The sequence below is a fragment of the Pristis pectinata genome, chromosome 3 (genome assembly GCF_009764475.1).
Source record: "Pristis pectinata isolate sPriPec2 chromosome 3, sPriPec2.1.pri, whole genome shotgun sequence".
Classification (NCBI taxonomy): domain Eukaryota; kingdom Metazoa; phylum Chordata; class Chondrichthyes; order Rhinopristiformes; family Pristidae; genus Pristis; species Pristis pectinata.
The window spans coordinates 84,814,430-84,832,545 of NC_067407.1; the positions used below are offsets into that span (position 1 = coordinate 84,814,430).

General features: G+C 42.4%; 1 protein-coding gene across 1 annotated transcript in view; it reads left to right on the forward strand.

The window, feature by feature from the left end:
* The window catches only part of LOC127568232 (shieldin complex subunit 1-like), a 64,632-nt gene extending 52,823 nt beyond the window's left edge, over positions 1 to 11,809 (forward strand). Inside the window, exon 3 of the mRNA XM_052011748.1 lies at positions 10,917 to 11,809. Within this exon, the coding sequence (XP_051867708.1) occupies positions 10,917 to 11,332 (416 nt within the window). The 3' untranslated portion in view covers positions 11,333 to 11,809. The remainder of the gene's footprint in view (positions 1 to 10,916) is intronic.
* Positions 11,810 to 18,116: the final 6,307 nt, after the last annotated feature.

An 18,116-nucleotide genomic window follows, 5' to 3' on the forward strand; every position in this document is an offset into this window, starting at 1 on the left:
GAATCTTGATCAATGTGATTAACTCTTAACTGTCCTGACGCAGGGTCTTGACCTGAAATGTCGACATTTCCTTTCCCCCCCAGATGCTGCTTGACCCGCTGAGTTCCTCCAGCAGATTGTTTGTTGCTCCAGATTCCAACATCTGCAAATCACTCTGTTGTACCAAGCCACTGTGAGTGATTCAAGAAGATGACCCACCACCTTCTTGATACAATTAGGGATGGGGCACTAAATGCTGGGCTTGCCAGCAATGCCCACATCCCTTGGGGAGATCTCACAACCAAAGTAAAACATGCGATGTTTTCCCCCATCCTGATATATTCTCTAACTAACATCACAAGAGGATATTGTCTGGACATTATCTCACTCCTCTGACATTAAAAAAGACCAATTAATTTGCTACTATTTCTCTTTTAGGTAATTTTATTTCTTCCTGCAGCTCAGAAACTATAGACCACATTTTATCACAGTCCAGATATCCTGTTTTATCTCGGGGCTGTGGGGCCAAAGCAGGTGACCAACTTTAAACATCTAGGGGTGGTCATTGGTGCAGCTGGTAGAGCTGCTGCCTCACACCTCCAGCCGACCTCAGCTGCTGTCTGTGTGGAGTTTGCACATTCCCCTTGTGAATGCATGGGGTTCGCCTGGGTGCCCAGGTTTCCTCCCACATCCCAAGGACATGTGGGCTGGTAGATTAATTGGCCACTGTAAATTGCCCCTAGTGTGCAGTTGCATGGTAGGATCTGGGGTGAGTTTATATCTATATATTCATAAATTTTATTTATTTATTAGTCACATATACCTCAAAACACACAGTGAAATGCATCTTTTTACATTACTGAGAATGTGCTGTGGGCAGCCCGCAAGTGCCACCACTCTTCCAGTGCCAACATAGCATGCCCATAACTCCTAACCTATACGTCTTTGGAATGTGGGAGGAAACCAGAGCACCTGGAGGAAACCCATGCAGACACGGGGAGAACATATAAACTCCTTACAGACAGCGGTGGAATTGAACCCAGGTCGCTGATGCAGTAATAGTGCTACGCTAACTGCTACACTGCTGTGGAAAATAAAATGGGATTAGAGTATATGAGTACTTGATATTTGGCAGGGATTCAGTGGGCTGAAGGACCTGTTTCTGTTTTGTATGATTCTACAATCTCAGAGCGTCAACTCCCGGGGATTTGTGTACATTTCCCAGTTCTGATTCCCTCCTGATGTTGACAGGGATGAATCATTAATGGGTAGAAGTTAAAACTTGTTAGAGCCTAGGTCCCTGCCAATTCTGTAATGATTATGTGGGGTGGATGCTGTTGGTAAGTCATTGATCAAAGGCGGTGAGGGTTTGTGGGAAAGATGACTCCTGTGGTATCCAAAGTGAACCATAAGAAGTTATACTAACCATACTAACCTGGGCCTCCTAGTCAGGATCCCTACTGCCACCTGCCTTCACCTGGAGAGTGTGCCATCCACAGTTGGCACCTATTTAAAATAGCATACACATCCAAACTTATGGACTCTAGTCAGCAGTTAAAGTAAATAGCAAATGAAGAGCAAAAAAAAATGCAGATGCTGAAATCTGAAATAAAATCAGAAAATGCTGGGGTTACTCAGCAGTTCAGCCAGCACCTGTAGAGAGAGAAATAGAGCTAATGTTAGAACTGGCATTCTCTCCACAGATGCTGCCTGACTTGTTGCATCTGCCTCAGAAATGCCTGAGCATTTTCTGCATTCACCATCTATATTAGGTCCTTTTATATATTGGATCAGATGCCCTTCCTGTGCCTGCTTTCAATAAGCAAAAGTGGTGGGAAGGTGGCACAAACCTCCCTCTTGCTATAACACCCCACAAGCACTGGTGGACGGGAGACTTAATGTTGGCCTGCATAATTTTCTGCACTCATTCCTCACCAGAAGCAGAACCTCAGAGTATTTAGCCCGTAATGCTTTATTCATTCTCATTCAGCTTTCCCAGCTCAGGCTTAATTCATGCTTTACTGAATAGATTCTAAACAGTGCCTGTTGTCTCAGTGTTTGTGTTGTTCCCTTTTAAGTCAGAAGATTGTGAGTTCAACCCTTATTCCAGGAACATGATGTAAATTGAGGTTTCATTTCAGCATCGAGCTGTGATCCAAGGCTGCATTTCACCTCAAGTGCAAGAACAAAAATCCATAGTTGCAATTTGAAGAAGGGTGGGGATTTTTCAGAGCATTCTGACAAACGTTTATTCTTTGACCAGCAACAATAAACATCTGTTTATCTCATAACTGCCTGTGAGTCCTGATGCTGCATTTGCATCGATTGCAACTGTGATGAGAAGTGCATTTGAACAAGTACAGAGAAAGCTGACTTTATATTTATTCAGATAATATACCTTACATGAAACTCATAAGTAACTTTACTAATTAAGTATGTCATATCAGTTCCCACATCAGCTCCATTATGCTCTATTAAATGATGATGTCAGTTTTGCGGTGTGCTTTTGTCTCCTCTGGAAATAAGTGAAATTTTATTTCAAACCCCTCTGGATTTGAGAATTTTCAGCCTGCCAGACTGGGTTTACAGTTCAGAAGTTTTAGATTGCTAGTGAGTGTGTGACTGTCATCAACACTTCAAGCATGAGTTAGTGGCTTGAAAGAAAGATGAACACAACATGGTTAAATGGAGACAGTATATCAGAAGAAAATTGTTTAATTCCTCTTAGGGATTGTGGTATGTACATTTACATTCAGAGCTGCAGAATGGTGGACCACTGCTGTGGGTTGCTCTATGCCTGGCAATATTTTTGAAATGACTTCCTAAAAATGTAGGCCTTAGAGGTGTCTTTAAAACCATGCTAATAGTTGCATTATGGATTCCGACTGTACTTACGGAATGACTGCTTGGACCACGTGGATCTGAATTACATTTGAAAGATAAAAAGAGCCTGTGATAATCCATGGATGACATGGACATTAACAGTGAAAACTTGACCTCAAGCATCAGAGCCTTTGCCTGAATGCAGCACTGTGACGTGAAGAGGAGGGTCACCAGCCAGCACCTCAAATAGGCTGCTTCACGAAAGGCAAAAGATTGAAAGAATAATAATGACTCCAGGAGCTTTGCCTCAATTTGCCTATTGTGATATTCATGTACAGAGACTTCTTCGAGTAAGTCTGAGGTTCCTCCAATAAAACTTGCAATAAATCCAAAGGTGTCAATGGTTTCCTGATCTTCTGCTAGTAATCATATTTAAAGACAAATCCCAATCAAATAGATTTCTGTGTCACTTATTCTCCCCAACAATGGGGGATGAATAACTGTGAGACAATTTGGACGCATCATTATTAAAGAGTAAAGATCAGACAGCAAAGAGAAATGGGAATCAGGAAGCCTTTGTCCAAGTTGTCCTGCTTCTTTGGAAGCTTTGTTTTAACAGTATCTTGCCAAGAGATTTTAACATTGAAACACATGGGTGGTGTATTTACCTATCAGGTAACCACTGCACAACATAGACCTTTTGTATTCAAGTCTAAGTGAATCTTTATCAGTGTGTTGTGTCCTCAGTACTGCTAACTATGGCCTCTCTGGCACTGAATTTTTTTAAAGTGTTGAGTCTTATTCCTTTGGATTTTATCAATGTCTTTTTAAAGTGCTATGTTTTTGTTTCAAATGTTTCTTTCTATTTCTTTTATCCCTCTCACTTAATCCATACTTTCTTCCCCTCTTTGTTTTGCTTTCTCTACATGATTTTACATTGAATTAAATATTCTATTGACCTGTTCTTGGTTCAGACACTGAATTTCTCAGTAAAGCTTCTTCAATCTCACAGATAACTCCTTCACCAATGCTGAACTGAAATGTCCAGCCCAGATCTCTCTGCACAGTTTCACCACACAACCTCTGACTGGAAGGAGTGCTACCAAATTGACTTGACACCAAAGGTCTTTACTCCTAATTTTTAATAATAAAATGTTTTGAGTAAGAGCAGAACAAATTTGAGAGGAATTTTGTTGAGAGGAACCACTGACTCCTCTGTTAATCCAAATCTTGCTCTTGGCTTAATTTTCCTAAAGATTTCCATCAAATTTCACTAACCGAAAATAAGTCAGGGTGCATAGTGGTTAAGTTCCTGGACTCATTTCTAGACACCTAAACTATTGATCTGAGGACATGAGTTCAAGTCACAGCAGCTAATTAATTTGAATTCAACTAATTAAATAAATTTTGGGGCATGGGAGTGAAAAGCTGGCATCAGTGATGGTAACAGTGAAACTACTAGATTGTTTTTATATCACTCTGCTATTTTCTAGGCTTCTTTTAGGCTCATCATTCTTGTAATTTATCAGCATGTGTTCGTGTCCCATTGAGATTCTTCTCCACATATGAATATGGGAATAATTCCTCTTCCTTATTTCACTTAGTTAGTCTGCTTAAGGTTACTTTTGTTTTCCCAAGGCAGCATATTTTCAGTATGTTCTACAATTTTAGTGTGTTCTTGTTCTGTACTTTTCCTTTAAAGGTAGCCCATGTAGACAACCATCCTTTTCCAGCAATTTTCATCCCTCCTCTTTTTGAATTTAGCTCTTTTAAAGTTATAAACCTTGCTCGCTTTGTTGTAATTGGATCACAAATTACTTGCAACTTGATTATTCTGGTGTGACAAGTGTCCCAAGTAGTACTGTGTGTCCCTTTTCCTCTACACTGTCTGGAACATTCTCATATACCTGACTGAGGAGAACATTTCTTCTCTTGGCTTTCCTTAAGCAAAGAATTGTGAAGCCACAATATTTTTCATTTACCAATTCCAACATTAGCTATCTTGGGTTAATTGGTGTCTTCCATTAAAGTAGTTCAGACACCCTTCTTATTTGAATAAGCAACTGTTCATCTTGTGTTGACCTAGCAGCATGCAGTAAAACCCAATGGAGGAGCTTGTGCAAAAGTTAAAGGAAATAAAGATCAGGAGAGATGTAAAATATCTGCATGTTTCACACAATTGCACAGTCACTCTCTCTCCCACACTGTTAGCTTAGATTTGTCAGAGGTTATTGGTCAGGATTATCATAGAGTCTTACAGCACAGAAGAAGGCCATTTGGCCCAGTGGTCCATGCAGACTTTCTGAAACAGTGTCCTGTTAGTCTCACTCTCTCTCTCTCTCCATAACCCTGCATTCTATGCCTTGTCCCCTACCACAGGCCCAACCTCATTTGCTTCTCATCAACCTCTACAAATGACTGGACCTGTGCTTCATGAGCACTCTATTGCCATAAATTCCCCTGACTCTATGGGCTACAGCTTCTCTTGGTCAGATCATTCCACAATCACCATCCCCTGATAAAATGTAGCGCCTTCCAGACCATAGTACTCCACATTCTCCACTCGTATGAACATTGGAATATACAAACTAAGAGCATGAGTAGGCTGCTCGTCCTTCAAGTTCCACTTCACCTTTCAATAAGATCCTGGCTGATCTGATTGTAACCTTTATCCCTGGTAACCCTTCACCCCCTTGCCTAATAAGAATCTATCTAACCCTGCTAACCTAATCCAAAAACTCTGCTTTCACCACCCTTTAAGGATGGAAGTTCCAAGGACTCATAAAGTCATAGAATAATACAGATTGGAAACAGGCCTTTTGGCTCAACTTATCCATGCCGACCATGGTGCTCTCCAAGCCAGTCCCATTTGCCTGCTTTTGGCCCATATCCCTCAAAACCCCTCCTATCCATGTATCTGCCTCTATCATGACTCTCCAAGAGATGAAAAAAAAGATCACTTTATATTGTCTTCAATCAGTAATCCTTTATTCTTAAACAATAACCCCTTAGTTCCCTGAATTTCTTCCCTCTGTTCCCCTGGTAATGTCTTCCATTGGCAGCTTTGAATAAGCGCCTGTTCTTCTTATTTGACCAGCATTTGGATAGACAGAGTCTGATCAGGAGCAGTCAACATGGCTTTGTACGTGGAAGGTTGTACTTGACAAACCTTTTAGAGTTTTTTGAAGAGGTAACCAAAAAGTTAGATGAGGGTAGGGCATGGGATGTTGTCTATTTGGACTTTAGCAAGGCCTTCGACAAAGTCCTGTACGGTAGGCTGATCTGGAAGGTTACGTCCCATGGAATCCAGTTAGGTGGATTCAAAATTGGCTCAGAGATGGGAAGCAGAGGGTGGTGGGTGACTGTTGTTTCTTGGAATGGAGACCAGTGACTAGTGGTGTGCCGCAGGGGTCGATGTTGGGACCCTTGTTATTCGTTATTTATATAAATGATTTGGATGCAAATGCACAAGGCTTGATCAGTGATTTTGCGGATGACACGAAATTAGGTGTTGTTGATAGTGAAGAAGGTTATCGGAGATTACAGGGGGATCTTGATCAGTTGGGGAAGTGGGCCAAGGGGTGGCAAATGGATTTCAATACATATGAGCATAAGATGATGTATTTTGGAAAGTTGAACCAGCGTTGGACTTATACTATGAACGTTAGGGCACTAGGGAGTGTAATGGAACAGAGAGACCTAGGAGTACAAGTGCATTGTTCATTGAAAGCAGCATCACAGGTGGACAGAGTGGTGAAAAAGGTGTTTAACATGCTGGCCTTCATCAGTCAGGGCACTGAGTATACAGGGTGGGACATTATGTTGCAGTTGTACAAGTTATTGGTGAGGCTGCACTCAGAGTACTGTGTACGGTTTTGGTTGCCCTGTTATGGGACTGATGTGGTTAAACTGGAAAGAGTGCAGAAAAGATTTACGAGGATGTTGCCAGAACTAGAGGGCCCGAGTTATAGGGAGAGGTTGGCCAGGCTAAGTCTTTATTCCTGGGAGTGTAGGAGAATGAGTGGCAACCTTATAGAAGTGTTTAAAGTTATGAGAGGCATAGATAAGGTGGACAGTAACAGTCTTTTCCCCAGGGTAGGGGAGTCCAAAACTAGGGGGCATAGATTTAAAAGGGACCTGAGGGGCAACTTTATCGCACAGAGGGTGTGAGTATATGGAACGAGCTGCCAGAGTAAGTGGTTGAGGCAGGTACAATAGTATCATTTAAGAAGCACTTGGATAGATACCTGGAGGGGCAGGCAGGACTTAGAGGGATATGGGCTGAACACAGGAAATTGGGACTAGGTGTTTGGGCACTATGGACGGCATGGACTCAGTGGGCCAAAGGGCCTGTATCCATGCTGTATTGCTCTATGACTCTAATTTGTGAATAGAGGTACTTAGCAGGTCAGGCAGCATCTGTAGAGGGAGATGGACGTTCATCATTGCGGGTCTGGACTGATGAAGGTCTTGGTCTGAAATGTTGACTGTCCGTTACTCTCCACAGATACTGTCTGACCTGCTGAGCTCCTCCAGCAGTTTGTTTATTGCTCCACATTCCACCACCTGCAGTCTCTTGTGTCTCGTCAATAGGGGTGTCTGCTTCAGCAGTCTCGTGTTGGGTATGCAAGTGGTGTGGCGCAACGGAGCTAACTAAGCCACAGTGCTGAGGATAAGATAAGATTTCTTTATTAGTCACATGTACATCAAACCACACAGTTAAATGCATCTTTTGCATAGTGTTCTGGGGGCAGCCCACAAGTGTCGCCATGCTTCCGGCGCCAACATAGCATGCCCACAACACCATAACTTCCTAACCCGTACGTCTTTTGGAATGTGGGAGGAAACTGGAGCACCTGGGGGAAACCCATGCAGACACGGGGAGAACGTACAAACTCCCTACAGACAGCGGCCGGAATTGAACCCGGGTCGCTGAAGCTGTAATAACGTTACGCTAACCGCTACACTACCATGCCTGCCCTTTTATTGGCCTGGGAAAGGACACTGATGTTGGTCCAGTAAATTTGGAGAATTTTGCAGAGACAGGCTTGGTGATCTCTTTCCAGTCCCTTGTGGTACTTGCTGCAGATAGCTGAGGTCTCAGAAACACATAGGAAGGCAGCAATCACCGTGGTCCAGTCCATTACAAATTCTGTGGCAGGTCCAAGGTCCTGATCCTCAAATACCCAATCCCTTGACTGATCAAAGGCTGTGCTGGCAAAACATGAAATGGGATACTGATGGTTATTTTGAAAAGAAAGTTATTAAGGACCAAAACAGCTTTTACCAGATCAAAATCTGTACCTTTGATTTTTGATATTGGAACAACCTCTGCTGCTTATTAGGAGTAATAATACCATTTCTGCCTTTCATTACTACAGAGATCCGAAAGATGTTAATTTAGTTTATTCCATTGATACACACCAGAAATCAATTTATTGTGAAGAAAGCAAAGCAAATGGGAAAGGAGACACCACTCATTCTTAAATTTGTGCTCAATATTGCCAGATTGAATTTGGTTGGATGACAAACAAAGAACAATTTATTTCTTGTAAGTTATATCTTTTGGACAGCATCAAGATAAAGAGCACATTTGCCTTGTCAGAGAGCTCTCCTCTTTGCGCAAAGTATAAGCTATTCCCTTTGACAGAATGAAATATTAATGCAGCCCTGATTCCCCAGTGTACTGTGTATTATTCATCGTTTCTAGGTTTCAAGGTTCAAACCATGAATAATGTGCACACAGTGGTATGCTCCAGTCCCGATAGTTGTGCTGAGGCAGTGAGCTGTTTCGGCAGTTAATTATTTTGATGATAGAACCTAAATAAGTGCCATTGTGTCACTGGAGGTGTACAAAGTCTGTCATTGTGCCCATTTTTCTATTTGCACTGGAATAAGTTGCTCAGTGCAGTAATATGTCTGAAGCACTTCAGAAAAGACTGAGTATAGAGTTTAGATATAATTACTGCTTCTAATGAGTTGGTTTCACAGTGACCCTAAAGGTTAGCTGTAGCTAAATATCCATTATGGCATGATCAAGGATAAAATATACAAAGAATGGGAACTGAAAAATTACAATCCCTTTTTCCCTTGTTTACCTCGGGGAATTAATTGAACCTGCAATTGGACCTGACTTGCATTCTATCAGTGAGACCTTTGCTTTGCTCTGCTTGTTTTCCAGGATGTTGGGTATGGAAACAGTTTGCACCATCTGAAACAATTCCCCATAGTGGAAAATGCTTGAAGCATTATCTTAATCTGAAAGCAAAATACTGCAGATGCTGAAAACATGGAATAAAACAGAGACAGAAGAGACTGCAGAAACTGGAATCTGCAGCAAAAAAACAAACCGCTGGAGGAACTCAGCAGGTTACACAGCATTTGTAGAGGCATCCTCCTTCTCTCTTTGGAGAGAAGGAGGATGAAAGGTGACTTGATAGAGGGGTACAAAATGATAAGAGGCATAGATCGAGTGGACAGTCAGAGACTTTTTTCCCAGGGCGACAACGGCTAACACGAGGGGACATAATTTTAAGTTGATTGGAGGAAGGTATAAGGGGGATGTCAGGGGTAAATTTTTTACACAGAGAGTGGTGGGTGCGTGGAACGCACTGCCTGCAGAGGTTGTGGGGGCAGATGCATTTGGGACATTTAAGAGACACATGAATGATAGAGAAATGGTGGGCCATGTGGAAGGGAAGGGTTAGATAGATCTTAGAGCAGGTCAAAATGTCGGCACAACATTGTAGGCTGAAGGGCCTGCACTGTGCTGTAATGTTCTGTGTTCTATGCTCTAAGACTGATAGTCAACATTTTAGGTCGAGACCCTGCATCAGGACTGAAACAATGCTGGAAGTATTCAGCAAGTTAAGGAACATCTGTGGAGAGTGAATCAGACGTCGTGTTTCAGGTCATTGACCTTTCATCAGAAGTGATCCTTTGATTAACATTACACTTCCAGTTCAAAGCCCAACTCCCCCGCTCCATCTCCCCAGGAAAATGACCAATTATTTGGTCCCTATCAATGCTGTTTTTGAACAACAAGCCTAGAAAGCATGTATGAGCAGAAGATGGAATTCTCCTTGATTTATTTTTAATGTCTGTCTGTAGGATATGATTATATACATGTGCTTTTCTTTCTTCCAGAGTTCTATGAGTGGAAATCATGGGGAGCAGTATGAGTTCTCCCCTACTCAGTGCCAATCAACAGCACATCATAGCACAGTCAATAATTCACCAGGTTTTTATGGTGCACTTGATTATCATTCATCCTTTCACAGGATTTATTAAAGGCCACATTCACAAAGTGGATGGATTAATCTTTATTTAAGAATATAAGAAATAAAACCTAGCCACACTCTGCCATGCAGTTTCACGGCTGATCCCAGTTCTCAAGTCTGGTTTGCTGCCCGTTTCCCATATCAATTAATAGCTTTAGATTTCTCCATCTCAGTTTAAATGTACCCAGTGGCTGAGCTTCCATATACGGTAGAGAATTCTGAATACTTTCAACCCTGTGAATAAAAAATTTATCTTCACTTCAGTCTTAAATGGCTGACCCCTTACCTTCGACAATGCTCCTTAGGTCGAGGTCATCCATCCTAATGAAACGGCCTCCCAGCATTGAACGTGTCAATTTCATTCAGAATCTTGCATGTTTCATTGAGGCCCCCTCTCATTGTTCTTCATTCCAGTGAATATCCTAGTAACGTGCACAATACCAACGATAGAATATATGCTAATTCTTATTAATCAGGATGAATGAATTAATTTAAAAAATGAGAATAAGAATGCTTGTTTTAAAACAGCATATTAAACAGTCTATTTAGGCTTGGTAGGAGCACATAAAGGGCATTTAAAATAACATCTACTGTGGAATGCTGTATTTTTAATTTTTCTATCTACTTGTATTTCAACTATAAAGTAATTTGTACAGTTTTGTTCAACTAATGATAACAACAAATGAAAAGTTATTTTACATTGGCACTTTTTAAAGTCATGAACAAGTGAAGTTGAAGATTATAATGTTAGTTTTTCACTAGTTCATACTTTGGTTCTAAATTATTAATGTGGGAACGATAATTAAGACTGTTAACGAATAATGTCGTCAGCAGGTTCAGACCATCCAAATTCTGAAGATGGCCTTGCTGATGTTGCAGAGCTGCATCCAAGCAGTCAAGATAAGCAGCGATGTACTGGCATCACACAAACAATGGAAGATTTTTTTAAAGAGACAGAACAAAAGAAGCCTTTGGAGTCTAACCCTCTTTCGGAGAAAATTGTACGCCTGTTGACCTCAAAAATTTCACAATTGAAACAAGAGAAGGGTGGCCAATATCTGCTTCGAAGCTTTCAAATGGCACTGGTCTCATTTCATACACATGGTCCTGATATTTTCAAGCAAGGGAATGCTAACAATATGCACTTCTGCTGCTCTGTCAGTGCAGCTGGAGATTCTGCAGAATTCCACCCTTTGCCTGGACTCTCACAGGATGTTGTCAGTTTTATACAACAGGAGATTTTAAAGTGAAGAACTATGCATAACTTAACCATCTGCCAGATACAGACACCCAACTTTTGTAATAATATTGTTATTAGTTGTTGTTTCTTGGTACAAACAAGGATGTTGATCTGTTATATTTTGTGACATTTAATGCCTATATAATTACTCCAACTGTAGAAAGTGTATTTGCATGAAAATGATCTGATTTCCATGTTAGTGGAAGTATTAATCTATTTAAACGGGCTGGTATCCAGGTTAAACTAGCAGAAGAGGATTTAAGCATTTGACCCCCAACTACAACTAAGTGTGGTATCCAGACTTACATTTTAAATTATGTGACTGATTTCATCAAAAAACATCTGAAGTCATTATTCTGGGAGTTTATTTTACCTGCAATGCAAGGATTAATGACTCTGTTTAGTAAATGTGGAACAATTGCTATGATAATTGAACCCCATGTCTTTGACCACACTGCTACCTTTTCAATAAAAACAAGCAAAACAGGCTCTGCCAGCCAATTATTGGTATTGGTTTATTATTGTCACTTGTACCAAGGTACAGTGAAAAACTCGTATACCGATTGTACAGGTCAATTCATTACACAGTGCAGTTACATTGAGTTAGGACAGAGTGCATTAAAAACAATACAGTACAGAGTAAAGTGTCACAGCTACAGAGAACGCGCAGTGCAATAAGGTGCAAGGTCACAACAAGGTAGATTGTGAGGTCAGAGTTCATCTCATCATATAAGGGAACCATTCAATAGTCTTATCACAGTGGGGTAGAAGCTGTCCTTAAGTCTGGTGGTACGTGCCCTCAGGCTCCTGTATCTTCTACCTGATGGAAGAGAAGAGAGAATGACCTGGGTGGGTGGGGTCTTTGATTATGCTGGCTGCTTCACCAAGGCAGCGAGAGATAAAGACAAGGAGGGGAGGCTGGTTTCTGTGATGCGCTGGGCTGTGTCCACAACTCTCTGCAGTTTCTTGCAGTCCTGGGCAGAGCAGTTGCGGTACCAAGCCGTGATGCATCCAGATAGGATGCTTTCTATGGTGCATTGATAAAAGTTGGTGAGTATCAAAGGGGACATACTGAATTTCTTTAGCCTCCTGAGGAAATAGAGGTGCTGGTGAGCTTTCTTGGCCATGGCATCTACGTGATATGACCAGGACAGGCTGTTGGTGATGTTCACTCCCAGGAACTTGAAGCTCTCAACCTTCTCGACCTCAGCACCATTGATGTAGACAGGTGCATGTACACTGCCCCCTTTCCTGAAGTCAATGACCAGCTCTTTTGTTTTGTTGACATTGAGGGAAAGGTTTGTTGTCCTGACACCATGCCACTAAGCTCTCCATCTCCTTCCTGTACCCCAACTCATCGTTATTTGAGATACGGCCTACTACAGTGGTATCATCTGCAAACTTGTAGATGGGGTTAGAGCAGAATTTGGCCACACAGTCATGAGTGTATAGGGAGTAGAGTAGAGGGCTGAGGACACAGCCTTGTGGGGCACCAGTGTTGAGAATAATCGTGCTGGTGGTATTGCTGCCTATCACTGATTGCGGTCTGTTGGTCAGAAAGTCAAGGATCCAGTTACAGAGGGATGTGCTTAGTCCTAGGTCTCTGAGTATGGTGACGAGTTTGCTTGGGATTATAGTATTGAAGGCAGAGCTGTAGTCAATAAACAATAGTTTAACGTAGGTGTCTTTACTGTCCAGATGCTCCAGAGCTGAGTGTAGGGCCAGGGAGATGGCATCCGCTGTAGACCTGTTTCGCCGATAGGTGATTTGCAGTGGGTCGAGATTGTCTGGGAGGCTGGAGTTGATGTGTGCCTTGACCAACCTCTCAAAGCACTTCATGATAGTGGATGTCAGAGCCACTGGTCGGTAGTCATTGAGGCACATTACCTTGCTTTTTTTTCGGTACCGGGATGATAGTGGTCTTCTTAAAACAGGAGGGAACCTGAGATTGAAGCAGGGAGAGGTTAAGTATGTCTACAAATACTTCCACCAGCTGATCAGCACAAGATCTGAGCACACGGCCAGGGACACCATCTGGGCCGGGTGCTTTCCTTGTGTTCACTCTCTGGAAGACTGATTTACGTCCTCGACAGTGACCATGGGTTCAGTTGCATTGGAGTCTGTCAGGGTGGGCAGTGACAATCCACTTCCTTTCTGGTCAAAATGCGCATAGAATACATTAAGTTCATCAGGAAGGGATGCGCTGTTGTTAGCTATGCAGCCCGTCTTTGTCTTGTAGCCTGTTATGGCATGTAAGCCCTGCCATAACTGACGGCTGGTCTGGGACTCTATTTTGAGTTGGTATTGTCTCTTGGCATTCCTGATAGCTTTCTGAAGGTCATACCTCGATTTCTTGTACAGGTCAGGATAACCAGATTTGTGTGCAGCAGTCCTCGACTTCAGTAGGGACTGGATCTCCTGGTTCATCCATGGTTTCCGGTTTGGGAACACCCGTATCGTCCTCCTTGGTACACAGTCCTCCACACACTTGCTGATAAAATCTGTGATGGTGGTGGCATACTCATCTAGGCTGGCAACTGAGTCTTAGAACATGGACCAGTCCACTGTGTCAAAGCAGTCGCATAGAAGCTCATCTGTTTCCTCAGACCAGCACTACACGACTCCCTGTACTGGATCCTCCCGTTTCAGTTTCTGTTTGTATGCAGGGAGAAGGAGCACAGCCTGGTGGTCTGGTTTCCCAAAGTGAGGGCGAGGGGTGGCTCGGAAGGCATCTTTGATGGTTGTATAGCAGTGGTGAAGGGTGTTAGGGCCACTGGTGGAGCAGGAGATGTGCTGGTAGTATTTTGAGAACACACTCTTGAGGTTGAAGTCACCTGCGATAATGAAGAGGGCCTCAGGGCATCCTGTCTCAAGGTTGTTGACCACGGAGTATAGCTCCTTGAGTGCAGTCTTCATGTCCGTCTGTGGTGGGATGTGGACTGCCATCAGGATAGCTGAAGTGAACTCCCTTGGCAGGTAGAATGGTCGACACTTCACCGTTAGATATTCCAGGCTGGGTGAGCAGGAGCTCGCCGGGACCATCATGTCCGAACACCACAAGTTATTGATTAAGAAGCAGACTCCTCCGCCCCTAACTTTGCCTGAGGATGCTGTATGGTCCATTCGATGGATTGAGAAGCCCTCAGGTTGAATGGCACAGTCAGGTGTAGCAGGTATAAGCCACGTTTTGGTGAGACAAAGCACAGAGCGGTCCTTCAGTTCTCTTTTGTAGGTCAGTCTTGCCCTGAGTTCATCAACTAATTTGGCAACTGAAGTAAAAGTTCTGATCCAACAACAGTGGAGCAAACTACAAGCCATGAATGGTCCCATAGTTTCTTGGTAATGATGTGCAGGCTGAAGAGTGTCATTTATAAAAAGGAGAAAATAACTTTAAAATCAATTCAAAATGTGTTCTATTTATAACATTGTGGAAGAAGTGCAGTGTTTGGACTATTGAGTGATGGTTTTGCTTTGCTTCAAAAAGAAGAGAGGTGGAAACAATTATGAAAAGTTGGATTATTAACTAAGGTAATTTTTTAAAATCCATCCCTGTTGTATCAAAGAAGATGAATGCAGCTTTTTTGGTTTTATTAGTATTGATGATAAGAATATGTCAGTAAATATGACCATTTACTTGCAAGTGGGATTCTACCTTCAATCCAGGTTAGATCCCAGTACTGAATATCAAATTACTGCTGAAAGCAGTTCATATTTACACAGGCAAAGGTCATTTTGTAAGGAAGGTTCAATGACTAGTCCTGTATCCTTCAAATCTAAGTCAAATGATACTTATATGCCACATCAAGCAGCAGTGTTACACTTCATTATACCAACAGCAACAACAATTTATACAGATTTCTTTATTGTAGTAAAACATTCCAGACCACATTAGCTAGACAAATGAAAATATAGATTCCAGGATGTGCTCAAAGCCTTCTTGAAGAAATACAATGTCCCCTCTTGACTCCTGGGAATTTCTGGGTCATGACTGTCAGGGCAGGGAAGGAGCATTTGGGATATTAGGAATCTCAGGTCCATGCATCTGGAGTACATTGAAGCCTTGTGTAGGTGGCAGAAAAAGCAGACCACCTCACGAACAACCCATCCATTTGCCCCAGTGGTCACCTACTGCCCCATCTATGAAAGAGTCCACTTCCCACATTGCTCTCATGAGCTACCTCAGAACCCACAAAACTAGAATGGAGGAAAGTCATCCTCGATCCTAGGGAACTGCCTGAGAAGAAGCAGCAAACAAAAATTGATTCCAAGCCATTTAAGGACCTCTTTGGACAGATGAACAAAGGTTTAGCCAGAGAGGTGAGTCTTAAGGACCCTACTGGTAAAATAAGAGACAGTGGGTAACTCCAGAGCTCCAGAACTCAGCAGCTGAAAGCACAGCCCCACCAGAAGACCAATTAAAATTAGCAATGCAAAGGGCCTTTGAAATGGAAGAGCACATATACCTTAGAGGCATTCTTATTTGTTCATTTTTCAGAATTCATGTGTCTGTTCTCAGTTTGTTCCCTTTTAGCATGATGATATTGCGGTAGAGGGGGTCCTTGATGTGGACAGGACATTGTCTCCAGAAAGACTGCATACTGGTCCTCCCTACTTATATGGCCAAGGACAGATTTTTGGTGAGATGGATCGGTGAGGATGAGGTTAAATAGGTTTATCCCTCAATTTGGTTCACTTGCATCCTGGTCTAAGCTCATTCTGGCAGCTATATCTTTTAGCATCAGCCAGTGGTGATGTTACCAAGCCACTCTTGGTAATATACATTGAAGCCTCCCATCCAGAGTACATGCTATGTCCTCACTATGTTCAGTGCTTCTTCCATGTGTTGCTCAACAGAGAGGAGCACTGATACATCAGCTGAAGTGGGATGGTAGGTGGTATTCAGGAGTAAGTTTTGATGCCCGTGTTTGACCTGATGACACAAGGTTTCAACACACACAAAATGCTAGAGGAACTCAGCAGGTCAGGCAGCATCCATGGAGGGAAGTGAACAGTCGGTATTTTGGGTCGAGACCCTTCATCAGGACTGGTAGTGCTGCAATCAGGAGTTCATTTCCCTCCATAGATGCTGCCTGACCTGCGGAGTTCCTCCAGCAATTTTGTGTGTGTTGCTCCAGAGTTCCAACATCCACAGTCTCTCTTGTGACACAAGGTTTTATGGGTTTTAGAGTCAATATTCAGGATTCCAAGCGTTACTCTCTCTGAATACCACTGTGCCACCATCTCTGGTGGATTTGTCCTGTTGTTGAGACAGGATATACCCAGAGTTTGTGAGGAAGCTGTCAGGGACGTTCCCTGTAAGTTCTGATTCTATGAGGACAACTGCGTTTTTCTTTTGCTTGACTAGTCTGTGGGGCAGCACTGTCAGTTTGGACACTAGTCCCCAGATGTTTGTGAGGATGACTTTACGAGGATGACTTTGCAAGGCTGACAGTGCTGGGAGTGACTTTGCTGTGCAAAATTCAGTACCTAGGCAGAAGGTGGGTGGTCAGTCCAGTTTCATTCATGTCTTAATGTAGCAGTTATAAAACTGAGTAGCTTGTTAGGCCATTTCAGAGGGCAGCTGAGAGTCAACAACATTGCTACAGATCTGGAGTCACATATAGAGCAGACAGTAAGGATACAGGTTTCCTTCTTTGAAGGATGTTAATGAAAGAGATGGGATTTTATGACAATCTAGTGGTCGGCTGGACAAGGTTGTAGAGGAAAGGAATTGTGGCTTTGGAGGTATTGAAAGCTTAGGTGAGCATTTGAAAATCAAGCCATTAATTTTACTGTGAGCCATTGAAGTCAGGGGTGATTAGTGAAGAGGAACTGCTGCAAGTTAGGGCATGCACATTTGAAGTTTAGATGGCCTCAGGGTTATGAAGAATGGAAGCTACAAGGCCAGTCAGAATGAGTTGGAATAGTCAAGTCCAGAGAGAACAAAGGGAGGATTTCAGCAATAAAACTGCTGATGTCCTGATATCACTAGGATGTGAAATACATTTCTTACCAGTGAAAGATAAGAACATTTGGAAGATTATTCACGACACTCTTTTTAAGATAATAGCCAGCTAACTCAGACATTTTAGGGTAGATTTTAATTTTGTGCAACAATATAAAATGGAAATAGCAAATTGGCAGCCCATTCTACATCTCCACTAATTTTTATTTCACCTCTGGTTAAAATTGTGAGTCCTTTAACTGTGCTCTTTGATTATTGCTATGAACTAGGAGTATAGGATGACAGCCTCTTTCCCAGTCCAGTGATTTGTCAGTTAGCCTGACAACAACCGCTCTCAAGGCCTCATCCTGCCCCCATTAAAGTGTGAATTTTCACGCCATCTTTCATTGGTCAAAATACTTCAGCTGAAATCTGAATCTGCATTTCCCATCCCTGCTGTTCTGTGAATTCAGTCCCTTGAGAGCTGTATTTAATTCAACAGACATCAATTACATCCTGCTGTTCCTGTGCTGACGAAATTAGAAATTCCCTGCATTATAACCACTCATCAAGATGTGCAAAGGCAATGCAATTGATAACTTAATTCCTTGTCCTTCTCAGCTGAGGTACCTCTGGCCTCTTCAAATTAGCACAGCTAAAGATTTAAAACTTGACATGAGGAAATCAGAGCTACAAACCCATGTTGTGCCACAGTGAGTTGGTGCTCCAACCCCAAACTCAACAGACTGCCCAAGTGCCCTAGCACTGCAAAATTTTTGAAGGCTAAACTAACAGCAATGCCTTGAGAAAAAATTGTAAAACATTGAATATTCTTCTCAATTCAGCTACA